Source organism: Argentina silus, assembly GCF_951799395.1.
Source record: "Argentina silus genome assembly, chromosome: 21".
In the NCBI taxonomy this organism is placed as follows: domain Eukaryota; kingdom Metazoa; phylum Chordata; class Actinopteri; order Argentiniformes; family Argentinidae; genus Argentina; species Argentina silus.
In genome coordinates, this window is record NC_139675.1 from 4,998,228 (window position 1) to 5,021,521 (window position 23,294).

General features: G+C 44.8%; 4 protein-coding genes across 6 annotated transcripts in view; 2 read left to right on the forward strand and 2 right to left on the reverse strand.

The window, feature by feature from the left end:
* The window catches only part of fnip2 (folliculin interacting protein 2), a gene marked incomplete at its 5' end in the record, with an annotated part of 9,501 nt that extends 8,352 nt beyond the window's left edge, over positions 1 to 1,149 (forward strand). The window contains 2 exons of the mRNA XM_083692811.1: positions 246 to 361; positions 461 to 1,149. Of these exons, the coding sequence (XP_083548937.1) occupies positions 246 to 361; positions 461 to 539 (195 nt within the window). The 3' untranslated portion in view covers positions 540 to 1,149. The remainder of the gene's footprint in view (positions 1 to 245; positions 362 to 460) is intronic.
* Positions 1,150 to 1,494: 345 nt separating this feature from the next.
* Positions 1,495 to 4,400, reverse strand: pmm2 (phosphomannomutase 2). Its single transcript, XM_083692897.1, has 7 exons — positions 4,222 to 4,400; positions 3,647 to 3,758; positions 3,153 to 3,229; positions 2,798 to 2,989; positions 2,496 to 2,571; positions 2,182 to 2,297; positions 1,495 to 2,034 (listed from the first exon to the last, which is right to left on the reverse strand). Exons 1-7 carry the CDS (start codon positions 4,294 to 4,296, stop codon positions 1,930 to 1,932), a joined length of 753 nt encoding a protein of 250 aa, XP_083549023.1. The 5' UTR covers positions 4,297 to 4,400; the 3' UTR covers positions 1,495 to 1,929.
* A 149-nt stretch (positions 4,401 to 4,549) lies between these two features.
* LOC310820828 (dihydropteridine reductase-like) lies at positions 4,550 to 8,058 on the forward strand. Of its 2 annotated transcripts, none has more exons than XM_083692634.1 (7): positions 4,550 to 4,744; positions 5,413 to 5,505; positions 5,698 to 5,794; positions 5,982 to 6,122; positions 6,883 to 6,991; positions 7,139 to 7,266; positions 7,603 to 8,058. In XM_083692634.1, exons 1-6 carry the CDS (start codon positions 4,652 to 4,654, stop codon positions 7,224 to 7,226), a joined length of 621 nt encoding a protein of 206 aa, XP_083548760.1. In that variant the 5' UTR covers positions 4,550 to 4,651; the 3' UTR covers positions 7,227 to 7,266; positions 7,603 to 8,058. The 2 variants fall into 2 exon arrangements, with proteins under 2 accessions (XP_083548760.1, XP_083548759.1); XM_083692633.1 differs by having other exon boundaries at positions 7,139 to 7,222.
* A 7,473-nt stretch (positions 8,059 to 15,531) lies between these two features.
* lrpap1 (low density lipoprotein receptor-related protein associated protein 1) lies at positions 15,532 to 23,211 on the reverse strand. 2 transcript variants are annotated; one of them, XM_083693372.1, is made up of 8 exons: positions 22,947 to 23,211; positions 22,454 to 22,598; positions 20,956 to 21,086; positions 20,482 to 20,602; positions 18,451 to 18,606; positions 17,167 to 17,249; positions 16,606 to 16,782; positions 15,532 to 16,333 (listed from the first exon to the last, which is right to left on the reverse strand). In XM_083693372.1, exons 1-8 carry the CDS (start codon positions 23,208 to 23,210, stop codon positions 16,265 to 16,267), a joined length of 1,146 nt encoding a protein of 381 aa, XP_083549498.1. In that variant the 5' UTR covers position 23,211; the 3' UTR covers positions 15,532 to 16,264. The 2 variants fall into 2 exon arrangements, with proteins under 2 accessions (XP_083549498.1, XP_083549497.1); XM_083693371.1 differs by having other exon boundaries at positions 18,451 to 18,609.
* Positions 23,212 to 23,294: the final 83 nt, after the last annotated feature.

The following is a 23,294-nucleotide window of genomic DNA, read 5'->3' on the forward strand; positions in this document are numbered from 1 at the left end:
ACGCACACACACACACACACACACACACACACACAATATCTCTCTCTCTCTCTCTCACACATACACAACCTTTCTCTCTCTCTCTCTCTCTTTCACTCTCTTTGTCTCTGTCTCTCTCTCTCTCTCTCTCTCTCTCTCACACACACACACAATCTTTCTCTTTCTCTCACACACACATACAATCTCTCTCTCTCTCTCTCACACACACACACACACAGTGACTGTGTTCTGTCTGTCCTCTGTAGTGTATTAGTCACTTGGAGGACCATCTCCAGGAGCTGTATTTCAGGAGCAGACTGCTAGCGGAGTACCTGAGAGGACACACACGCATCAGCACCAAGGAGCTGGCCTTGGCTCTAGGGTGAGGACACACACACACACACACACACCCCTCTCTTGTACATCATTAATACTCAAGGGTATATATGTTTTTATTTTTGACGTTCTCCTGTTCCCTCAGGATCGAGTGTGATGACATCCCTCTCCTTGCTGCTCTGGCCAGCACACACTCCCCCCACGTGGCCCAGGTTCTACTCTAGAACCTGGTGCCCTGGAAACCAAGCACTCTCCAACCAAGTGCTTTAGAACCCAGCATTCTAGAACCCTGAACTGAAGCATTCTAGAATGCCCTGCGCTCTGGAACTCTGGAATTGTTATACTGTAGCACTGCTCTAGAACTTCTCTCTCTCTCTGGGATGGCCACCCCCCTTGGTGATGTCATTGTCGGCCATGGCCAGCGACCGCTGCAGAAAGATGGATGTGGCCGTCTCTTTCTTTCTCTCTCTCTCTCTCTGCTGCAGTGTGAGGTCTCCACAGCGCCCCCTTGTGTGTGATACGGCACACTGCCACTACAAAGAGAGAGAGAGAGAGAGAGAAAGGAGAGACGATGGGATAAAGGAAGGAGAGGAGAAAAGGCCCTGTGTGTGTACTGAGATTCAGAGAGCAGCTGTGGGTTCAGGACCGGACTGCTGAAAGAGAGAGAGGGAGGACAAGGAGATGTGGCCCCTCTCTCCCTCCCTGATGTCTGTTTTCATGTTGCTGTTTTACACTGTGGTTTATACAAAGGGATGAAAGACGAGTGTTTGAGTGAAAGTTTACATGAAGGTCTGAAGAGAGAGAAAGAGAGGTCTGTTGTTAGGTCTGCAGTGTGTGTGTGTGTGTGTGTCTCTGGCGAGAGTGTGTGTGTGTGAGAGAGAGAACCTAAGGTTGATATCTTACACACCTAGTGACCGTCTCCTGACCTATTGAGAGATGGAAACACTTAAGTGTTTGTAGAAAGTGTTGAGAGAACCTGTATGTTTCCTGAGAGTGTATGAGGGACTGCCATTAAAGACCGAAGGAACCTTTGTAGTTTAGACATTTATTTAGAAACAGATCTGGATTCACATTATGTTGTGTTGATTATGTACATGTTATGTTTGTGATGTCATAATGGCCTCTGGCCTAATCCCAAAATAACCCCTAGCCCCTGACCCCCCTACTAACTACCCCCTAACCCTCAGTAACATCCTCGCAAGTTCAGCCCCCCACACAACAGAGATGTAAACAAAAGCTCTTTGCCAGACATTTATTCCACAGTACCGTAACTACAGTATTTTTAGTTAGATGTTGCTCAGCTAACTAGTGCATTAGCTGCTACTGTACTGAGTTATGTTGGCTAGCCAGCCAAAGACAGTTCCCATAATCCTCGCTCAGTGCCCTGCACAGGGAACAACTGCCCCATTAGAACACACCCAAAAAGTGATGGATTGAACACACCCAAAAAGTGATGGATTGTATACTATAAGGACACAGGAGAGGTAAAAACAACATATCTGATGTTTGTTGTGAGTTGGCGTTTGTGTTGTGTGGCCTCAGTGCAGAAGGAGAGGAGAGGAAGCCACTGTAGACTATTGAGATTGGGCCCTTGTGTGTGTCCCTCCTCTCCTCTCAGGAGAAGAAGAGCTCTTGGCAGATGCGTTGCGTATCCTCCGGACAGCCCACTTCGTGCCCGATGGTCCGTGGGTCAGCGTAGATCTCATAGTCGTTTCCACCCTGACACACAAACGGTAGCATAGCATGCTAATGTTACAATTGATATATTGCATTAGCAGGTGTGCTAATGTGACATCTATTGTGTTTTGTTAGCACGAGATGCTAATAGTACGTCTATGGTGTTTGATTAGCAATGATGCTACTCACAGGTTTGGTTTTGTCTCCAAAGAAGTGGATGGTTTTGTAGGCGTCCTCCTCTAGGATACCCAGACAGTAGCGTTTATCCCAGCCCTCCGGGAACACATCAAAACTGATCTGACCGCCTTGATGGAGAGACAGAGAGACACACAGATGGAGACAGAGCGGAAGCTGTATTCACACTTGGGAAGACCTGCTGACGCGATGACCTGACAGAGTATCAGGAGCCAGTCTCACCGACTGTATAGAGAAGGCGAGGTAAGGGGGGGGTCAGGGTTATTGTGAGGGTCAGGGGTCAAGAGTGGGTTACAGGTCAGACTCACCTATAGAGAAGGCCAGGCCTTTGCCTTTGAACTCCTCCTGCAGAACAGAGACAAACTTGTCTCTGATTCGCTCCGTCTGTGGGAAGAACAGCGTGTCAATCAGACAGCTCATTCAGGCGACACGTCCACAGCACGCACCCCTAACCACAGACTCAGGGTCAGATATAATGGTGGTGAATGTCAGGAATGGTGGTAGAGGAATCTGATCTGAGGTCAACCAACTAAGGCCAACATGAGCACATAAACAGTGTAATTTTAGCATAACGGAGAGAGAGAGAATATCACTCCTCTCTCAAACTCACCTTGTCTAGTTCATAGAACTCTATCCGCTCCTCTTGACTGCAGCTCCGACCGACAGGCGACACGTTCAGCATTCCGTTCCGGAACTCGATAAACGTCCCCCTCTTCCGGGGCAGTTTGATTTTGGCGAGGTAGTTGAGGCAGAAGTTGATGAAGTCTTGGAGCAGCTCCTCCCCCATGTACGCCTGAATGCTCTGAAACACCAATCACAGACAAAGGGCTCGGAAACACACCAATCAGAGATTAGGCTGCATTCCATTTCCAACAGTTGTTTCCTCCCTCCCTCTCCTTCAGAGTCAACTGGGGCAATAACGCCACCATTGTCCTGCTGAACCAGCCAATGAAATGTTGTCTTACCTGCACTGATAGCAGCTGTCCTTTTTTATAGGCCACCAGCCCGTTCTCAGCAAAAACGTAGTCTACCTTCTCCACCACTGAAGACACACAACAACACGGGACACACCACAGCATTATTCACCACAGCATTATTCAAAGGGTGAATTGTGTATAAGTACAATGATATCCTCTGTGTGTGTGTGTGTGTGTGTGTGTGTGTGTGTGTGTGTGTGTGTCGTAGTGTTTGAGGGGAAAGCGTGGGAATGTGGCTGAAGTGCACTACATTACCAACAGACCATAAGGATCAGACCTCTTGGCAGAGGCTGAAGTGTGCAATACAGGGAGGGTACAGTATGATGACCTTTAGAGCTTATACCTTATAGAGCCAAGCTGAAAAGGTCATCTGAGGTAAGCTAAATTCATCCATACAGATCAGTTTCAACACCCTCTCTGACTCTGCCTCTCTCTTTATTTCATTCACTTTCTCTCTCTCACACACACACACACACACTTACCGTCATTCCCCAGTTGTTCTTTGATCTTGCTATAGTCGGATCCCCCCACCACGCCGACACGCACGCGCTTCCGGAGCCGCTGCAAGAACTCGTCCATCCCCGGAGTCACGCGCTGTAACCGGACAGGCACGATCAGCAGGATCCGAGCAGACAAAACAATGCAATATCTGGTTCTACCACTCTTTGTAGACGGATAGCATCCTCCTCTATGCAGTCGTCCTATGCATGGAGGAGGACGCTATCCAACTACATTTACATTTATGGCATTTAGCAGACGCCTTTATCCAAAGCGACTTACAACAAATACATTTGTTTAAGTAAGTGAATCATCTATCCAACAGTCATCATAAGACAAAGTAATCAATTAATTAATCAGAACTAGGTTCTGTTAGACTACATTACTAATTGCTAATGTCATTAGACTATAACAATTTACTGAGTGCAGCAACAGATGGTGGAACAATCCACACCCGTATTTTAAGTATGAGTGACCTAATGACGGTTAGGTAGAAATAGTCATCTGGACAGTGGACACGTTGCTTCCTCCACTTGAATGAAGTCATCTCTGAACTCACCTGGCGCGCTGCTGTCAGTGTGCCGTCGACATCAAACAAGCAAAGCGTAGTTGTGTCAAGAGCAGTTTCGGTCATTTTCTTTATAAAAATCACAGCAGTTTGTATGTAGGAGAAATACCCTCAGCTGAGTTGTATTGCTGACTGCACTGAAAGGTGACAGGCGGAAGAAAAGTAGAGAGTGTCACGTCACCTCGAGTGTGTACACGGAAATGAATTGATTCGTTTTATCCAATCACAGTGGGCGAGGCTTCAGAGCAGAGGTTTTCTATTGGTCCACCGCGCAGAGGGCGAGGCTGCATCTGTTTATTCCCAACTTCCGGGTGAAGCACAGAGTCCAACCGGAGTTGGTATTTTATCGAGGTAGACGAGTTAAAACATTATTTTTGCTTTCGGACAGCGTGCAAATAGTATCAAGAAACACTAGATCGGTATGTCGGCCGCAGAAGCACGCAGAGTCATCATTTACGGGGGAAAAGGAGCCTTGGGGTCGACATGTGTCCAGTATTTCAAGTCCAAGAACTGGGTGAGCACTGAGAGACAGACAAACAGAAACACATGCGTCAATCCCAAAATACGCTCTAGTCTGTTTCATATAATTGAATACACATGTATCGTTTATATCTACCTAGGCCAGATTTATTTTTAGACTAATTTTCTTAGAATCCATAGTTTCTGAGGCTGTTGTTGGACACATGCATGATATCCATTGATTCTTACGCCATCATAGCCCAAAGTGTAACGGTGTTTTACTCCAACATAAACTTCTAGCTCATGCTAAGCGTCCCCGTAACCCTCATCAAAATAAGAGTCTTTCAAATTGTTTGAAGATCGACAGTCTTGCTCAATACTTATTTTGATATGCGACTTCAGGGGATAGGGTGCGATTGGCATGAAGGAACAGGGTGAAACAGATAAAACAACTTTTGATGAGTATTTTTGATTCCAACTTTACGCAAGAAATAACACACAACAAACTAGTAGTTTGTTTTTGTTCAGCGATAGAGTGCGGCAGTGTGGTTTTTTGTTTCAGTCAACATCATGAGTCCTTGCATCATGAGTTCTGTCTATGAATTTGAGTGGTAACATTTCTCCAACCCCATCCATCAGCTTTAGGTGGCAGGGCTGATGTTTGGAATTATGGATTGGGGCCTTAATGTGCTATTTGCAGTGAGACTTGTCTTCTATTGACAGTGGGTAGCATGTGTTGATCTGAGTGCCAACGAGGAGGCGAACGCCAACGTGCTGGTTGCACCGACTGACTCCTTCACACAGCAGGCGGAGCAGGTAAGGAGGACACACACACATACCGCAGAATGAATGTAGTCAGTGAGTCGATGATGGCACTTTTTACACTATTCACAACAAAACTGTTTCACCCAATAAAATCTGGCCCAGATGTTTCAACATTGCAAGCTGAGATGATCGAAATGGTGTGTGTGTGTGTGTGTGTGTGTGTGTGTGTGTGTTGTTGCCTAGGTAACAGGGGATGTGTCCACGTTGCTAGGGGAACAGAAGGTGGATGCCATCTTATGCGTGGCAGGAGGCTGGGCGGGCGGGAGTGCCAAAGCTAAAGGTTAGAGGTCAAACTTTCAGGGGTCACATGCCAATCCTGTCACACAACCCCCTGTTTTCTCCTTGACTCATTTCTCCAACTCTTTCATCTTCTGAGTACTAAGGGCCTCTCTCTCTCTGCCTCTCACCTTCTCCTTCCTAAAAGGTTTCGATACAGTGCTTAATTAGCTCTCTCTCTCTCTCTCTAGTTCTCTATAAGAACTCTGACATGATGTGGAAGCAGAGTGTGTGGACATCCACCATCTCCAGTCACCTAGCAACCAAACACCTGAAGGAGGGGGGGCTGCTCACACTGGCGGGGGCCAAGGCTTCCCTGACCGGCACCCCAGGTACTACACACACACACACACACACACACACACACACACACACACAAATGGTCAAACCAGATCAACACACACATTTGAAAGCTCCTCATTCCTCAGTTTATAAAAAAAAAAAAAAGGTTGTTGTTGCCAGCTTACAGCACTGCAAGTGAATATGAGTGACATGCATTCAGAATGGGAGCTGTAGATTTCAGTTGGTGTTCAGAGAAGTGCATAAAGCAGGTGGATGAGATATCAAACATCTCTCCCTATCTCTATTCCTAAGTGCTCTTTAGATGCGAGGGTTTTCATCTCATAAGAAAAAACCGAAAGGCACTGGGTACAATAAAAAAAAAAAAAGTAAAAAAAAAAAAAAAAAAAAGGGTTAGGTAAGTAGTGGCACTCACAAATAAAGGTTTTATATATTGTATGTAATGTTAAATGGATCTAAGGTTTGTTGATGACCACAAGAGGGCAGTATTGTGTTGATGACCAAAAGAGGGCAGTGTTGCGTTGATGACCACAAGAGGGCAGTGTTGTGTTGACCACAAGAAGAGGGCAATGTAACCAGGTACAATGAACACACACACACACCATCATCAATGTTTTTGTTGTTATTCAAGTGCTTATGAACAAACAAAATGGCAGGGTCTGGCCTTTCATTGTTTGAGTCCAGAGAAGGGCATCAAACAGGCTGATGTCTGGTGGGATAGCAAACATCTACCTCTCTATTTCTATCCATCCATCTGTCTCTTTATTTATCTCTCCATCCCTCTCTCTCCAGGTATGTTGGGGTATGGGATGGCGAAAGCGGCAGTTCACCAGCTGTGCCAGTCCCTAGCAGGACCCAACAGTGGCCTCCCCCCAGGCTCTGCTGCTGTAGCCATATTGCCGTGAGTCTCACACACACAGCAGACTGTTAGAAGCCATCATCAGCCAACCCAATCCAATGTTTATACAGATACACACACACACACACACACACACAAAACAAGCGATAAGAAGCCATCGTCAGCCAATCCCATCTCTCTGTTTCACAGCGTCACCTTGGACACACCCATGAACAGGAAGTTCATGCCAGACGCGGACTACACTTCCTGGACACCGCTGGACTACGTTGCTGAGTGAGTGGGAGAGAGAGAGAGAGAAGCGCAGTGATGTCAAGGTGGTGTGTGTGTAGTGATGGTTCTATGATGTGTGTGTAGGTATAGTGATGGTTCTATGATGTGTGTGTAGTGATGGTTCTATGATGTGTGTGTAGGTATAGTGATGGTTCTATGATGTGTGTGTGTGTGTAGTGATGGTTCTATGATGTGTGTGTAGGTATAGTGATGGTTCTGTGATGTGTGTGTAGTGATGGTTCTATGATGTGTGTGTAGGTATAGTGATGGTTCTATGATGTGTGTGTAGGTATAGTGATGGTTCTGTGATGTGTGTGTAGGTATAGTGATGGTTCTATGATGTGTGTGTAGGTATAGTGATGGTTCTGTGATGTGTGTTCTAGATTGTTCTACGGCTGGACGACAGGAGAGAACCGGCCCACCTCTGGAAGTCTGGTGCAGCTGGAGACATCACAGGGCAAGACAGAGGCCACACCTTTGTAGCTGTGTGTGAGTGGTTTCATAATCATAAAACCGGTTGATGCTGCTCGTGTGCAAACTGCCAATTCTGAGGATTTAGGTCCTTATAAGTCTACCTTGAACCACAGTTGTGTGTATGTGTGTGAGAGAGAGAGAGATATCGGCCATTAAGCACTCATGGAAACGTTTTGTTTGATGTACTGCTTGAGTAGTGGAAGTGTAAACAGTGTATGTAATGTGGATTGTTGCAAACAATCCATATTCTCCTACAGTTGATCTGATGACCTGTTGAACAGACAATAAACTCAAGTTCTATAGAAGCAGCTCTGTTTTTATTTCCGTTAAAGGGGCACTTCACTGTTTGTTCTACCTCATCCATCATCGCCAGCACCATACCAGTGTCTACATAAGGAATAGACCAGTGACTGGGTTTGAACTGATAATATTGTGCATATGTGGCAAGATCCTACCAGAGCCACAACCTCTTGTGCTTTAGATTTCTGTCCAAAGTGTTTGACGTTACATACGCCTAGTGAAATTCCTCAACTTGCTTTTGAACATGTTTCAGCAAACCTTAATGTTAAAGCTCTGTGGTTAATACCTTGCCCCAAGATCAGGGGGTTGCAGGTTCAAGACCTGGTGATGGGTCTGGAGGAAGGTTTGGTTTTGAATATGTTCCTCAAACCTTCAAGTCAAATATAACAAACGAAGTATGGAAAGTGTGAAGGAGTCATGGCTCAGTGGTTAATACCTTGCCCCAAGATCAGGGGTTTGGAGCTGTAACTAGGTTTAGAACATGCTTTTGAATATGTTTCCCCAAACCTTTGTGTCAAGTATAACAAACGAAGCGTGTAAAGTGTGAAGCAGGAGCTAGGTTCAGTTTTGAATATGTTTGCTCAAACCTTAAAGTCAAGTATAAGAAACGAATTGCAAAAAATGCAAAGGAGTCGTGGCTCAGCGGTTAATACCTTGCCCCAAGATCAGGAGATTGTAGGTTCGAGACCCGGTCATGGCTCTGGAACTAGGTTTGCTTTTGAATATGTTTCCTCAAACCTTCAAGTCAAGTATAAGAAACGAATTGCAAAAAATGCAAAGGAGTCGTGGCTCAGCGGTTAATACTGCTCCTCCAAGATCAGGGGGTTGGAGGTTCAAGACCCGGTCATGGCTCTGAAGCTAGGTTTAGAAGATGCTTTTGAATATGTTTCCTCAAACCTTCAAGTCAAGTATAAGAAACGAAGTGTGTAAAGTGTGAAGGCGCTGTGGCTCAGCGGTTAATACCGCTCCTCCAAGATCAGGGGGTTGGAGGTTCAAGACCCGGTCATGGCTCTGAAGCTAGGTTTAGAACATGCTTTTGAATATGTTTCCTCAAACCTTCAAGTCAAGTATAAGAAACGAAGTGTGTAAAGTGTGAAGGCGCTGTGGCTCAGCGGTTAATACCGCTCCTCCAAGATCAGGAGGTTACAGGTTCAAGACCTGCTCACAGCTCTGGAACATGTGCAAGACCCTGTGGCTGCTATCGCAAGGTAGAGGAGCCGTACATCGGAACATCGGTGCAGGGTCAGAAGGTGCGGACAAGGCTCGGACCAGCGCTGTGTCAGAAACCATCGGCGGACAAGGCTCGGACAAAAGTGGGGGGGATGTGAGGGAGTGTCCCCCCCCGCCCTTCCAGAACAATGTCCAGCAGCGGTTATCGAGAAGAAAGCTGTTTATTTTTGTCATTTATATACCCCCCCACTAATTTTGCTTTGGCAATCCCCCATCCATCCTTCGGAAGGTTTAGGTGGTGGCTAATTCTTGGTAAAAATGCTTCTTAGAAGAAGAATTTTATATAAAATTCTTCTTCTAAGAAGCATCTTCACCAATAATTAGCCACCACCTAAACCTTCCAAAGGAAGGTTACTTGGAAACTGCTCAACTTACCTCATGGCCTCAGCTGGGCTTGCGGGACCTGTCCTTCACCATTACACCACTGGGACGCGCAGACACCTGCAAAAAAAGAAGTGCAATAACATTAGTAGCATGTTCCATACCATGACGCTGCTGACAACAAATGCACATTTCCAATGCCACCAACTCTGCAACTAAGGAGCATGCAATACTTAACTTCACAGACATAAGACAGGAAGTTGCAGTTTTGCTCAAGTTCTTCAACTGGAAGATTGGATTTGGATGAAACTGAAAGTCGCATGAGCACAAGTTTTTCAGCTAAATATTGCTTTCACAAAAGTTACAGTATATAAGACACACAAATCTATTGAGTAAGTGTTGACAACAAAATGGAATTATTTCCTTGACAGCATATAGCTATTTCTCCCATTATAGTTCATCTTACTCCATGTTAACTCTCAAACTCAACAGTTCAACTAACAATCAGCCTGTACTCACAAATGAAATAGGTCATCAGTAATACAACATGTGGCCTGGCATACAGGAGAGAATAGATGACTGTAAATGGTTTTTTTGGGCACTTTTTGTGTTACAGTCATGTCATTTTTGTTGTTGTAACTACCTGCATGACTCTGAATATTTGAGATGAACTTGATTTATATTTATAGTAAGCAATCATATTCTCTGTAACAGGCGCAGTACTACCATAAACTATATAGTACAATGTTTTTCTGCTGTGTGAAATAACTGTTCTAACTGTTTTTCACATTTGTTTTCAAATTAAAGTTGTCCAACCTGCAATGAGTATTTATGTTTATAGTTACTATTTAGTGTGTCATTATGAAATTAAGGGGTATGTGTTAACTGTTTAAGTTGAATACTGTTTCAAGAAATGTGCTTAAGCGATCGAGAAAAACTGTAACCGTGGTGCAGTTACACCTGTTCTTAAAACATTTGACAATGCACAATTTTGCTAATCTTGGAGAGAGTGGGCCTGACATTTGCGATAAAGTATTGCATTAGCTTCCTTACATTCAAAGGCACAGACTATATCACTCAACAGAACATCACAGCCACTCTTCACAACCTTCTAGACAAGGCAGAAATCTAACTCCAGAGAAACTGACTACTGCACACGCAGCTACACCTGTTTTCTTTACAGACATTGTGAGTGGTGGACTGTCCAAAAACCTTTTTACAAAGTTATGTTCTGACTTTTGGTATATGGAGTTGAATCCTAGACTGTGAGTGAAGGTTGTATGAACCGTGACTAGCAACCACTGCTAGAGAGCAGAAGCATCACAACTGTGTAAAACTCCACATACAACTACACTGTGTAAAAGCACATTTGAGTGGAACAGCATGGAAGTAGGGTCAGAGGCAGGTAGCAGTAAATGGTTTTGATGTAACTCCCAGGCCAAATCACTGTAGCCAAAAAGACAGGTAAAAAGGGAGGCAACTCATGTAAACTCAAATCTAAAACACAATCAAACAAAACCAAAACAATTCTTTCTTACTGTAATTTGTTTGGTGAAGGCAACAACTTCTTCCAAGGCCATTGTAGGGGCTGATTGATTCTTCAACTATTAGTATGAAACCGAAGGTCACACACGCACAGCAATAACATACGAGCACAAAGGAATATTTTCAGCTAAACGATGTTGCCTTCACACAAAACGCAAAAGATCGCCAACTGCAGTATATAAGACAAACATCGATTGAGTAAGCGAAAAAACTGAGTTATTTCCTTTACAGTATATAGCTATTTCTCCCATTATAGTTAATCTCTACTCCATACGTATAAACTCTCATTGCTCAACAGTTCAACTAACAATCAGTCTGTAATCACAAATGAAATAGGTCGTCGGAAATATAACATGTGGCCTGGCATACAGGAGAGAAGAGATTACTGTAAATGTTTTTTTTGGGGCACTTTTTGTGTTCTACAGTAATGCCATTTTTGCTGTCGCAACTACCTGCTTGATTCTGAATATTTGAGATGAACATGATTTATATTTATAGTACTGTTAGAAATTATTTTTATAAAAACAGTTTATTATTGCTATAATAAAAATACATTACTGCAGTGTGCTAAATTTACTAATGTGATGGCCCGTGAACAACAAGGGATGCCAAGTCTAAACCACGGTTCCTCCCCAACCAAATAGCCAATCACAATCATTTTGTTTACTGTAAATGCTTTGTTTGACTGTTTGAATGCATCTATTTTTGGAGGTGATTTTCTTCTCCAAAAGTGGTCCTTGTACAAGCCTAGAATTTTGACATATAAATAAATAGCTAAAAGTAAGAAGTAGTTTGTCTTCTCCTTCAAATAAAGAACACGTTCTCACAGTACGCAATAATATTCTCTGTAACAGGTGCAGTGCTAACAAACTATAAAGTACAATGTTTTTCTGCTGAGTGAAATTCTTACAGCTTTTCAGATTTGTTTTCAAATAAAAGTTGTCCAACCTGCAATGAATATTGATGGTTATAGTTACTGTTTAGTGTGTCATTATGAAATGAGTAGTGGATTGAACTTTTCATTAGATGACAAAGTAGAAGGTCCGCAGGATCTTGGGCCCCCGAGGAAGGTTGGCATGGGGCCCAAGATCCTGCAGACCTACTACAGGGGCACTACCGAGAGCGTCCTGACGGGATGCATCACTGCCTGGCACGGCAACTGCACCGCCCTCAACCGCAAGGCGCTGCAGAAGGTGGTGCGGACAGCTGAGCGCATGAGTGGATGTGAGTTTCCCTCCATCCAGGACATATACAACAAGCGATGTGTCAGCAAAACCCAGAGGATCATCAGAGACCCCAGCCACCCCAATCACAGCCTGTTTGAACTGTTGCCGTCCAAAAGACGGAGCCTCCTCCGGAGCCTCGGGGCCAAAACTCAGAGGCTCTCCAACAGCTACTTCCCCCAGGCCATCAGGCTCATGAACAAGTCTACCCCAAACCCATGACTTACCCCCAGAACACCCACAGAATGGACTCTACTAGCACACAGTCACTTTAACAACACCTCTTACAATAATAATGACTAATAATGAGAATTTTACTCCCTGCACTCGTGTATGAGACGTAACAAATAAACTTGAAACTTGAAACAAAGGATACTTTTTTGATGCACTGATTAGCTTTTGTGACATATGGGTTAGGGTTAGGGTTAGAAATGTGAAAAAGAAATGTGGTGTTTTGGTAAACGTGTTTGGTAAAAGTTGAACACTGTTTCAAGAAATGTGCTCAAGAGATTGAGAACTGTAGCAGCTATACCTGTTCTTAAAACAGTTGACAATGAACAACTTTGAACAAGCTCTGCTGAGGGTGCATATAAGGAAAGCTGCTGGCCCAGATGGCATACCTGGGCGAGTACTGAAGACCTGTGCTAACCAGCTAGCTCCTGTGTTCACTACTATATTCAACCTCTCACTGGCTAATTCTGTAGTACCCACCTGTTTTAAAAGATCATCTATCGTCCCTGTGCCCAGCCTGCTTGAATGACTACATACCCGTGGCTCTAACCTCAGTGGTCATGAAGTGCTTTGAGAGGCTGATTAAGGACTACATCTGCTCCTCCCTCCCTCCGACCCGCTGCAGTTCGCATATAGACCAAATAGATCCACGGATGATGCAGTCTCCCAGGTCCTCCACACCACTCTCTCTCACCTTGACAGTGAGAAGGGGGGCTATGTGAGAATGCTGTTTATAGATTACAGCTCAGCGTTCAATACTATAGTCCCCACCAGACTGGCTGATAAAATGATTGGATTAAAACTAAACACTCCCCTGTGTGCCTGGATCCTGGACTTCCTGACGTCCAGGCCACAGGTGGTCAGGGTGACACACCTCCAGCTCACTCATCCTGAGCACAGGGTTCCCCCAGGGCTGCGTACTTAGTCCCCTCCTCTACTCCCTGTACACCCACGAGTCGTGGTGGGGCTGATCTCAGACAACAATGAGAAAGCCTACCTGGACGAGGTGGCGGACCTGTCACTCTGGTGTCAGGAGAATAGCCTCATCCTGAATGTCTCCAAGACAAAAGAGCTGATTGTGGACTTCAGGAGAGCACAACAACTAAGGACCTACACGCCGCTGGACATCGGATACCTGGGAGTCCACATCACAGAAGACCTGACCTGGACTACCCACATCAGCACACTGGTGGGAAAGGCAAGGCAACGCCTGTTCCATCTCAGGCAGCTGAGGAAATTCAAAGTCTCCCGGAGGATCCTTCAGTCCTTCTACTCTGTGGAGAGCATCCTGGCTGGTAACAGCACAGCCCAGGACAGGCGAACTCTGCAAAGGGTGGTACGCCTTGCAGAAAGGACCATGGGAGCTCCAACACCCCCCCCCCCTCCATGTCCTGTACACCAGCAGGTGTAGGACCAGAGCCTGTAGGATAATGAAGGACCCTCACCACCCGAAAAATGGACTGTTCCAGCTGCTGCGGTCAGGCAAACGCCTTCGCTGTCATGCAGCAAGAACAGAGGCTTTGACTGAATTTCTTCCCCCATGCCATCATCATTATCAACGATGACCCCACCAGTGCCCCACTCAAGTCACTCACACACTCACTGACATCATAACAGATACGCACACACATAACTACCCATTGTAGACTCATCTTTCACTGTAATTAACTGTACTGTCAACCTGTCATTGCCATTGTATATAGCCATTCCATTGTGTACATTGCTGTTTATACTGCTGTTTATATTCTATTTATTTTTCAACTTATTGTTGCACTCCTCTGTGGCACTGTCACTTTTGCATTTCACTGTATACTTTTATGTACGTGACAAAGAAAGAATCTTGAATCTTGAACTTTTCTGATCAAGGAGAGAGCAGGCCTGATATTTGAGATAAAGCTTTCAGAAAACTGACCCCAGGACTGCCCAGATTCAAACCTACAATCCTTACATTCAAAGGCACAGACTTTGTTGCTCAACAGCACAAAACAGCCATTCTTCACAACCTTAGAGACAAACGAGGCAGTAATCTAACCCCAGAGCAACACACTATTGCACATGTAACTACACCTGATGCAGAGGCAATGCATCACTATACTGTTCATAATGTAAGTAAGGCACGCAGCATCATCAAGGACATTTCTCACCCCAACCATAGACTGTTCACCCCACTCCCCTCCGGGAGGCGCTACAGGTCTCTCCGCACCCGAACCAGCAGGTTCAGAGGAAGCTTCTTCCCTGCGGCTGTCACTCGACTGAACTCCAACTCTGCACCTAGGTGACAACCTGCACCCCCCCCCCCCCCCCCCCCGGACAATTGCACTACTCTACCCTACAGTATTCCTATAAACTGTACATACTGTGTCCTCACTTGTACACACTGCTCTTACTACATACCACTGCTCTTCTGTACATATCTGTCTATACTGTTCATAATGCACATATCCTTATATTTTTCTTTTAATACGACTGTTAATACACTGCACATAACTGTACATACCTGTTTATACAGTATTCCATATTCCAAGACTCCATCTCGTGGGCAGCATACCATGCTTCACACCAGAAGCCACTGACCCAATAGCTATAAATTCACTTGTACCTTACTTTACTTTTTACTTACAAACCTGCTTCCTGGTTTGTTCTTCAGACTTGCAGAAGAATACACAACCATGGACCTATGCTCTGCTTTTAGTATGGGAAAGAACTATCAGGAGATCTGTGTTAACAGTATTTGTGAAAATCTTGGGAGGCATAAGAGCTTTACCAGGATTCCACTCATTCACAAGCTGTGATAGAGGACAGAAGTGCAATAGTCTAGCCTGCGTGGTTTTCTTTGTTTGACTATCAGCTTATGCTGATCTTTTATCCGTCATGAGATTCAAAATCAGAGTGACTTCACCCATGTGCCCATATCCCCTTAACCAGTGAGTACACGCTGTCATTACATTTGTTAATCGCTGATTCGTTCATTTACGGTAACACCATTAATGAAAGCAGAAATTCCTTCATTTGTATACATTTGACTCTGGTCAAGGACAGGTATTACACAATGAGTACACACAGTAATTATCAAAATGCAGCTATACACACAGTATTTACAAGCAATCAATCCTATTGCATCGGGCTTAACCATTAATCAACGGTATCATCATTGAAAGTACCATGGAAAAAAATCACACATGAAATGTACATAGAAAAAAACATTGATTCCTTTAGTTTACGAGTCTAAAAGTGGTCTCCAAAAGAGGAACGTGGAGGGGACGTGTGTGTGCAACATCGATGTATAAACACTAGAGGGCAACACTCCCCTAAATGAACGGCGCTTATATTCAGAGCGCCATGTAGTCAACTTTACTTTTTTCTTTTGTGATCAAACGTGGGTGATTCACAGCTCCGGTGTCTCAGGTCAGTCACTAACTGGCACCAGTAGTCATGGCATCATACACCCTAAAGCCATTTACAATTGAGAATCCTACTGAAGAAGACCATGTGTTGATGATCCAATTGGCTGATGCCTTCCCAGCTCCTAGGAAGTCCCACCCTAGTTGACTACATGGCGCTCCTCATGCTGTCACATGTGCTGTCATGTGATCTAATGAACGGTAAAAAACTGCCAGTGCTTTCTCTAGTCATATATCTCTATGGGGTACAACGACAAAGGCAGCTTAGCAGCTCCTGCTGCCTTCGCTGAGATGAGGAAGAGGACGGGGGACGAAGACTCTCAGAGTTCATTACGGTTCAGTCCGTTGCGAGAGATCTTGCTGGTCAGGTCCTGCATGTGTTTCTTCATCTGAGGTGAAGACAGAGTTTTACATTAGTATTCCTTCTCTGATGTGGACAGAGATGTTTATGATGAATGCTGTAGGCATAGACAGTCAGAATTATTTCATGCATTTCTTACATTCTATCCCCCCCATACCTCCTACCTTGTAGACCATCTCTCTGGTCTTCTCTGCAAGTTGTACTTATTTCATCCCCCCCCCCCCCCCCCCCCCGACTTAGTGAGACGACCCATTCGACGGCCCACCCGCCCTCCCTACCCCCTCCCTCCCTCCTAGCTACCTTGTAGCCCATCTCTCTGGTTTTCTCCTCCAGGTTGTTGTACTTCTCCTGGTTCCTCTGGATGTGGTCCTGGTCACCCAGCGCCTCCACGTGACGCAGCTTCTGGTGGGACAGCTCCAGCTGCTCCTGGTAGTGGCTGTGCTTCTCCACCTTCGTCTCAAAGTGCTTCAGCTCCTCCTAGTGGAGGAAGGGAGGGAGGAAAAAAAGAAAGAGGAGAGAAAAAAACACAGAGAGAGAGAGAGAGACGAGGATGAGATACACCATGTTACACTTTGAGGAAACAAGGCAGAGGGCTTCATGATAAAAGATTTAAGCTTAGTCTCTGCACTGCAGGTTCAGTTGATGTTTATGCTGTATTGGAGGCGTTAAAACTGACACAGCCCACAAGCTGTTCCCCCTACAGACATTGTTATTGAACACGGATGCTAACAATTGATTGCATTGGGGGCCGTGGTATTTTCTTGGACCCTGAGACTCATCTTCACTTCACTTGGCATTAGTTAAAAACAGTCCAGAGCATGTGGCGTTTGGACAGCAGTTGAGAAAGAAGTGGGAACTCACCTTGAGAGAGTCCAGTTCATCTTCACTCAGGTTGGCTCTTCTGGCCATCTCCCACAGCTCTATCACCCTGGGCTCCTTAAACTCTGGAGGAGGGAGGGAGGAGAGAGAGAGAGGGGGGGGGGTGGGGATGGGGAAAGAAGGGAGGAGGGAGAGAGGGGGTGGGGGGGGGAGAGCATAAGCAATAGATCAGGGAAAGTGGGAGAGGCAAAGAAAGAGAGGGAAAGAAAAGGAGGGAGTAAGCACAGCAGAGTGGGGGAAAAAGTCAGCATGAGTCAGCATCAAGGAGATAACCCTCAGGTCTAACTCCTGAGCAGACTGCAACTGTCAACCCTCCCAAACAACTAACAATACAACTGTAGGGCTTTAGAGGAATAGAAGAAAGATGTAAAGAGACGCCTGTGTGTGTGTGTGTGTGTGTATGTGTGTGTGTCTCTGAGAGAGAGAAAGAAACAGAACATCAAAGAAGGAACAGAGAGCCACTATCTGATGTGAGCATTTTTTTTCCTAAATCCTACAAGGACAAACAGCACAAAACCAATGAAGGTTGAGGACTCAGCAAAACATCCAACAACCACTTTCATGCATGAGCTCCTGTACAGACCAATAAAGAGAGATCATTTTAATTAGAGAAAGTCATTTAGATAGTTACAGTTAACGTTATTTTAATTATTGATTAATAAGTAACAGGACGGGTAATTAACTAGCAACCTGAACAGCAACATACCCTGCAGGAGACGAGCAAAACTAAATGTGGAACACACAGCAGACATTTTCAATAGGTATCCTTTACATCGGTTGTCTCCAACAAACATTAGCACACTATGTACTTTGTTATACTTTCAGATATGGAGAGAACTACCGTCAAGGAAACAGTCTGTGTTCCAATGTCTACAATACCACTTAGAATGAAGCAGCATGTTCTTAGAACACACTGCTTCATTCTATCTTAGAACACACTACCAAACACGCTGCTTCATTCTATCTTAGAACACGCTGCTTCATTCTATCTTAGAACACGCTGCTTTATTCTATCTTAGAACACACTGCTTTATTCTATCTTAGAACATACTACCAAACATGCTGCTTCATTCTATCTTAGAACACACTGCTTCATTCTATCTTAGAACACACGACCAAACACACTGCTTCATTCTATCTTAGAACACACTGCTTCATTCTATCTTAGAACACACTACCAAACACATTGCTTCATTCTATATGGTGTGCTACAGGTGACCCCATAGTGTTCTATCATGCTTGTATTGGTGACTGGAGAAATCTCACCGCTGTCCTCACTGAAACCCTCATGGCTGATTTTGCGCAGACGCTCGAAGCCCTGGTTCAGATCCCTCATCTTGTCCTTCAGGTCTGTGTGCTTCTGGTGGAGGACGTGGTCCTTCACCTCACCCTCCAGAGGTGAGATCACATTCTTATGGATCTCTACTGGAACAAGGGAGAGGGGGAGGAAAAAGGGGGGGGGATTGGGAGGGATACAGTGGGAGAGAGGCAGAGACAGAGAGAGAGTCAACACTTCGCACCTTCATTCATCACCAGCAAACACATCTTCCAGATTTAGCGACACTAATGAAATGCCACATCATCATTAGCCGCTACGCTGAAACAAATCACTTTTGTTCAAGTCAATGTTATTTCTTAAAAGATCCTCTCCAGTTGGTTGCATTTAATTTTTATTATCATTCCTGAGCATCCCATAAACTAATGTGCGCGTTTGTTTTGAAGGAAAATCGTCAACAACAATTTTTATGATTGATTTCCCCCCCGAGCTTGTTTTTCTCTCGGAAATACAGTCTGCTGCTGTGGGTGTGTTTCCAGAAACCATTCAGGGTTCTTCCCAAATAATGTGAGAGAGGCACTGTGCCTCCTTGTCGACATGGCTCTGCACCATGTAAATATTTCAGAGCAAATTAACCTGATATTTAGTGATGATTTAGCAAATTGGTTTTGATAATGCAATTCAGCACCACCGTGTTCAAAAATCCTGAGGAAAACCCTGCCATTAATATTCATGTTCCACAGCTCTGATTTGCTGACAGTACGGTCACTGCCTCAGCCCTTCATGAGAACCAAAACAAACCCCACATGGTAGCTAGCTAACACAATAGTGCAAAGCCAGCCAGAGACTTTTAGCCATGTATGAACCTGAATTTGAACCCGAGTTCGAACCTGAATGGGAAGACTTTGAAAATGCAGAACCACAGCAACGTATAAAGCCCTGCATGTATCCCAGGAGCCGGCTTTCCACAGCAGCGCTTATGCTGTGCATGCCAAGGCCAACTGCTCTCCCACAGCCACTGCCAGGTTTCAACAGGGCTTATTCCAGGTCTATTCGGTGCTTAAAACTCAGGCAACTTATGAGGCCAAACGGGGCAAAGGGCGTGGATATTTCTATCATCAAAGTGCTTTAGTTGGCTAGCGAACTTGGTGGATGGCAAGCCTAAGACAAGTTAGCTCGCTGTAGCTACACAATCGAATGGATTTAATCCAATTGTAATAAAGTGCTTAAGTTACCAGAACCTGATGGGACAGGTGTTTTTTTAGTGCATTTCTGCTTTATTGGGATAGAGACAGTAGAGATCGACAGGAAGGATGGGAGAGAGAGAGGAGGGATGACATGCAAGATAGGTCGAGGGTCGGAATCGAACCAGGAACCTTGCGATTACGTGGTAAGCGCATTAGTGTGCTACGCCACTAAGGATTTGACACCAGAGGATTTGATGTGTTGCTAGTGTTTTCATAGTTCACCACCTTACAAACTGCAGAGTGTAGACAAAGTGGAGATCATACAGGGCGCACTAGAAAGCACTAGAAAGCCCAACTGATCAAACAGGCTCGAAGCACCAGGCTTGGCATCGCTGTCGTAAAACGGCTAATCGTAAGTTGAGGGATGCTTCAGCAAGTCCAACTATAGTTATCCAAATAGTCAGCGTTAGCAGGCAGGTATCTTTCAAAATCAATGTCTGTTCCGGTAATCAGCTTGCTAGGCAACCACTTCAGAACTATGAATGATGTATTGATGCACATTTACTTTTTCTACAAAAATCCTCCTTGTTGCTAAACTCACAAGGGTGAGTTGGTCTATTAAATGAAGCCTTGTTGTGACATCAAGAATGGGGCAAATGACACCTTAAGGGTGTCAAATTTCTGCACGCAATCAATTCACAAAGGAAACTGCTGTCTTGAACAAGAGATCCTAATGAACCTTCTGGTGGCCATTTTTTTTTTTAGAGAAAGAGAGTGAGAGTGAGTGAGAACAATCGAACAAAGAAAGACAGAAAGACACGGAGAAGGGCTCACCCTCTGTCCTGCTGATGGTATCCATGACGATGTTGTACTCGTGGATCTTGTCCTTGTGGTGCTGGAACTCTCTTTTCAGGCTCAGCATCTCCTCCTCTGAGAACTTACCCGAGCTTTTGGCCTGTGATGTCATAGAGAGGGAGACACTGAGAAGCTCACCTCCAAGACAAGTCACAGCGACTGAGGCTTGATCGGTGATTATGAGAAGTCATGAGAAATGTAAACAGCTCCATCTCCCTCTGTCCAGCTGGGTACACATGTTGTGTTGGATTAATGGAGAAAGCATATAACAACATATGGGGAGGATGAGAGAAATAAGATCAGAAGAGCAGAAGGTGTTACGGGTGCTTAGAAGAACGCTTTATACATGTAATATATTATTAGAATAATTATTAATGGGGACTTATTCAGCTAGTTTTTTTTATTAACAAGGGGGGTTCCTTTCGGGCAGGATTCTTTCCTTCCCTCTCTGACCTTGTTCCACAGTTTGTCCAGCCTGGGGTCGTCAAACATGTCTCCCTCCCTGCTGTTGTGGTCCTTCAGGTTGTTGGACTCCATGGGACGAGTGTCCTTCTTCCCATCCATCCCGTACTTGGCCAGGATCACTGGGGATGCACAAGATGAACAACACCAGTTAGAAATAACACGTATTACCCTTACAGTCAATAATTTGTCTAATGGTGAGAACTTACACTGGGCAAACAGTGTGGTTCGGTTGACATCTGAGATGTTTAGCAGAAGATTTGAGTCGAGGACAGATGGACAGACACACTTTCCTCTCCTCTGTACCCCAAGCCCCCCCCCCCCCCCCATGTCCACCACTTCATAGAACAAAACAAACACCTGCCCTTCATAAAGTAACTGACCAGAAAAGCACTCTGCAAAGAAGCTGCACAGATCTAGGATCAGCATGACTCTCCATACTACGTTCATCCGTAAAGGCAAAAAAACCCCCACACAAAACTGTCCCAAGATCAATGTACAGGGTCAACTTCAGCTTTCAGCCAGTTTTTAGTGAAGTGTCACTCTCCCTGCCTTTCCCCCCAGAGAGCTAAAGTGAATAGCTCTCTAAATAATGGATGAGAACATGAAAATCAGCTAGCAAGCTGCTTATCAGAATCGCTCGGGCAACAGCCTCTCCCTTCTTGATTCATAATTCAACCACCAAAGTGGATTTTTCCGCAGGGCCTTCATCTTTCCTAATGTCTTTGGTCCTCTATCTTTAATACAGGACTCCTTTAAAAGTGCTGAATAATTAAAAGATATTAAAAAAAAGAAAAAGAAAAAAAAAGTTCCCCAGTGGGGAACACTCAATCAATTAACCACCCCTCTAGATGAAACACCCGATTAAGAATTCAAGGCTTTTCTGCAAACGAGTGTCAGGCGTGGAATCTTGATGAGTTGGCAATGTCTTGCCAGTAGTTTATCAATTATTCCACCTAGATTAATTCAGTGAAAATATATGGGCCTCTCAGACGATATTTGTAGGCCTGCTAATTTTGCCTGACACAGCTCAAAGAAGATGCCACCAGCTTTAATGTGCCCAGTTCAGCTGCACTGAGGATACAAGGAGAGGATGCCTATTTAGGATATTCAGATGCACTTCTACCATAATGACATGACAAAGCTGAGCTATACTGCTCTGGTTACACATCCACTAGAACTGTTGAAACAGTGCTGGTAGGGACAACGTGAAAGGAAAACATCAAAGTCAGTGAAAAACACATCAAGTTGCTTCACATTAGCATTGCTTCCTCACACTCCAAGCTCACACAAGTCTTGAACCTGCGTCCTCTTTTTTGCCAACACATGCTCGTCTCCTAAACACCTAAATCTCCTACGCCACCGAAAAGTTCGCAATTCAATGCCGCGGGTGGAGTGAGTTTACCGTCTCAACTGGGTTACACCACCGCAGTATTATCCAGGGACGTGTGTAAAGCCCCAAAGAGATGTGCTACCCCCCCTGTCTCACCGTTGAAGCTGCGTCGCAGCCTGGCCTCCCTCTCTCCGTTCTCGTCCATCCCCTCCGCCTTGAGCTTCTTCCACTGGAGCTCATCCTTCTCCTGGATCTTCAGGTCGCTGTGCAGCTCACTCTGACGCACCGGGGGCAACTGCATCTGAGGGGGAGACATGCATTTAACAGTCAGTCACTCAGATTATATCAAGAGACAGCAGGGTAGCTAAATTGGGGGTTATGTTCGAGGTGTGTGTGTGTGTGTGTGTGTGTGTGTGTGTGTATGTGTATGTGTATGTGTGTGTGTGAGAGAGAGAGAGGGAATATTGATTTGAGTCAGTGAGTGAGCAGGCGAGAGAGCGAGACAGACAGACAGGGCAACATGAACATCTGGGATGCAATTAAATCAAATCAGCAATAAAAACGACTCGCCATTGAAGCCTGAAATAAATACTGACGTTTTTTTTGCATTATTCTAGGCAAATACAGCTAGCTATCGGTAGCTACTTACCCTTAAAGCTTTCTCCCAAACCTGGTTGAGTTTAGCTATCCTGAATTCTACCGTGTTCTTCCCATCAACAGACGCCTTCTGGTCGTTCATTTCCCGGGAGTATTTTGATGCCATTGTCCCGACGCCAAGGCACAGCATAACGACCAAGCATTGCAGTTTCATTGTAGCGCTATCAAATATAACGGCAAATAGTTTAAAATATACACATGAAGAGCTAGCGTTTTCCCGTATTTTGTGACCAGATAGTCGAATACCAAAAATCATGTGTTTAAAAGGGGCGTATGCTTCCCTGATGAATTGCATTGTGGGATACGTAGTCAATTATATGGGAATTAGATACTGGCGTGC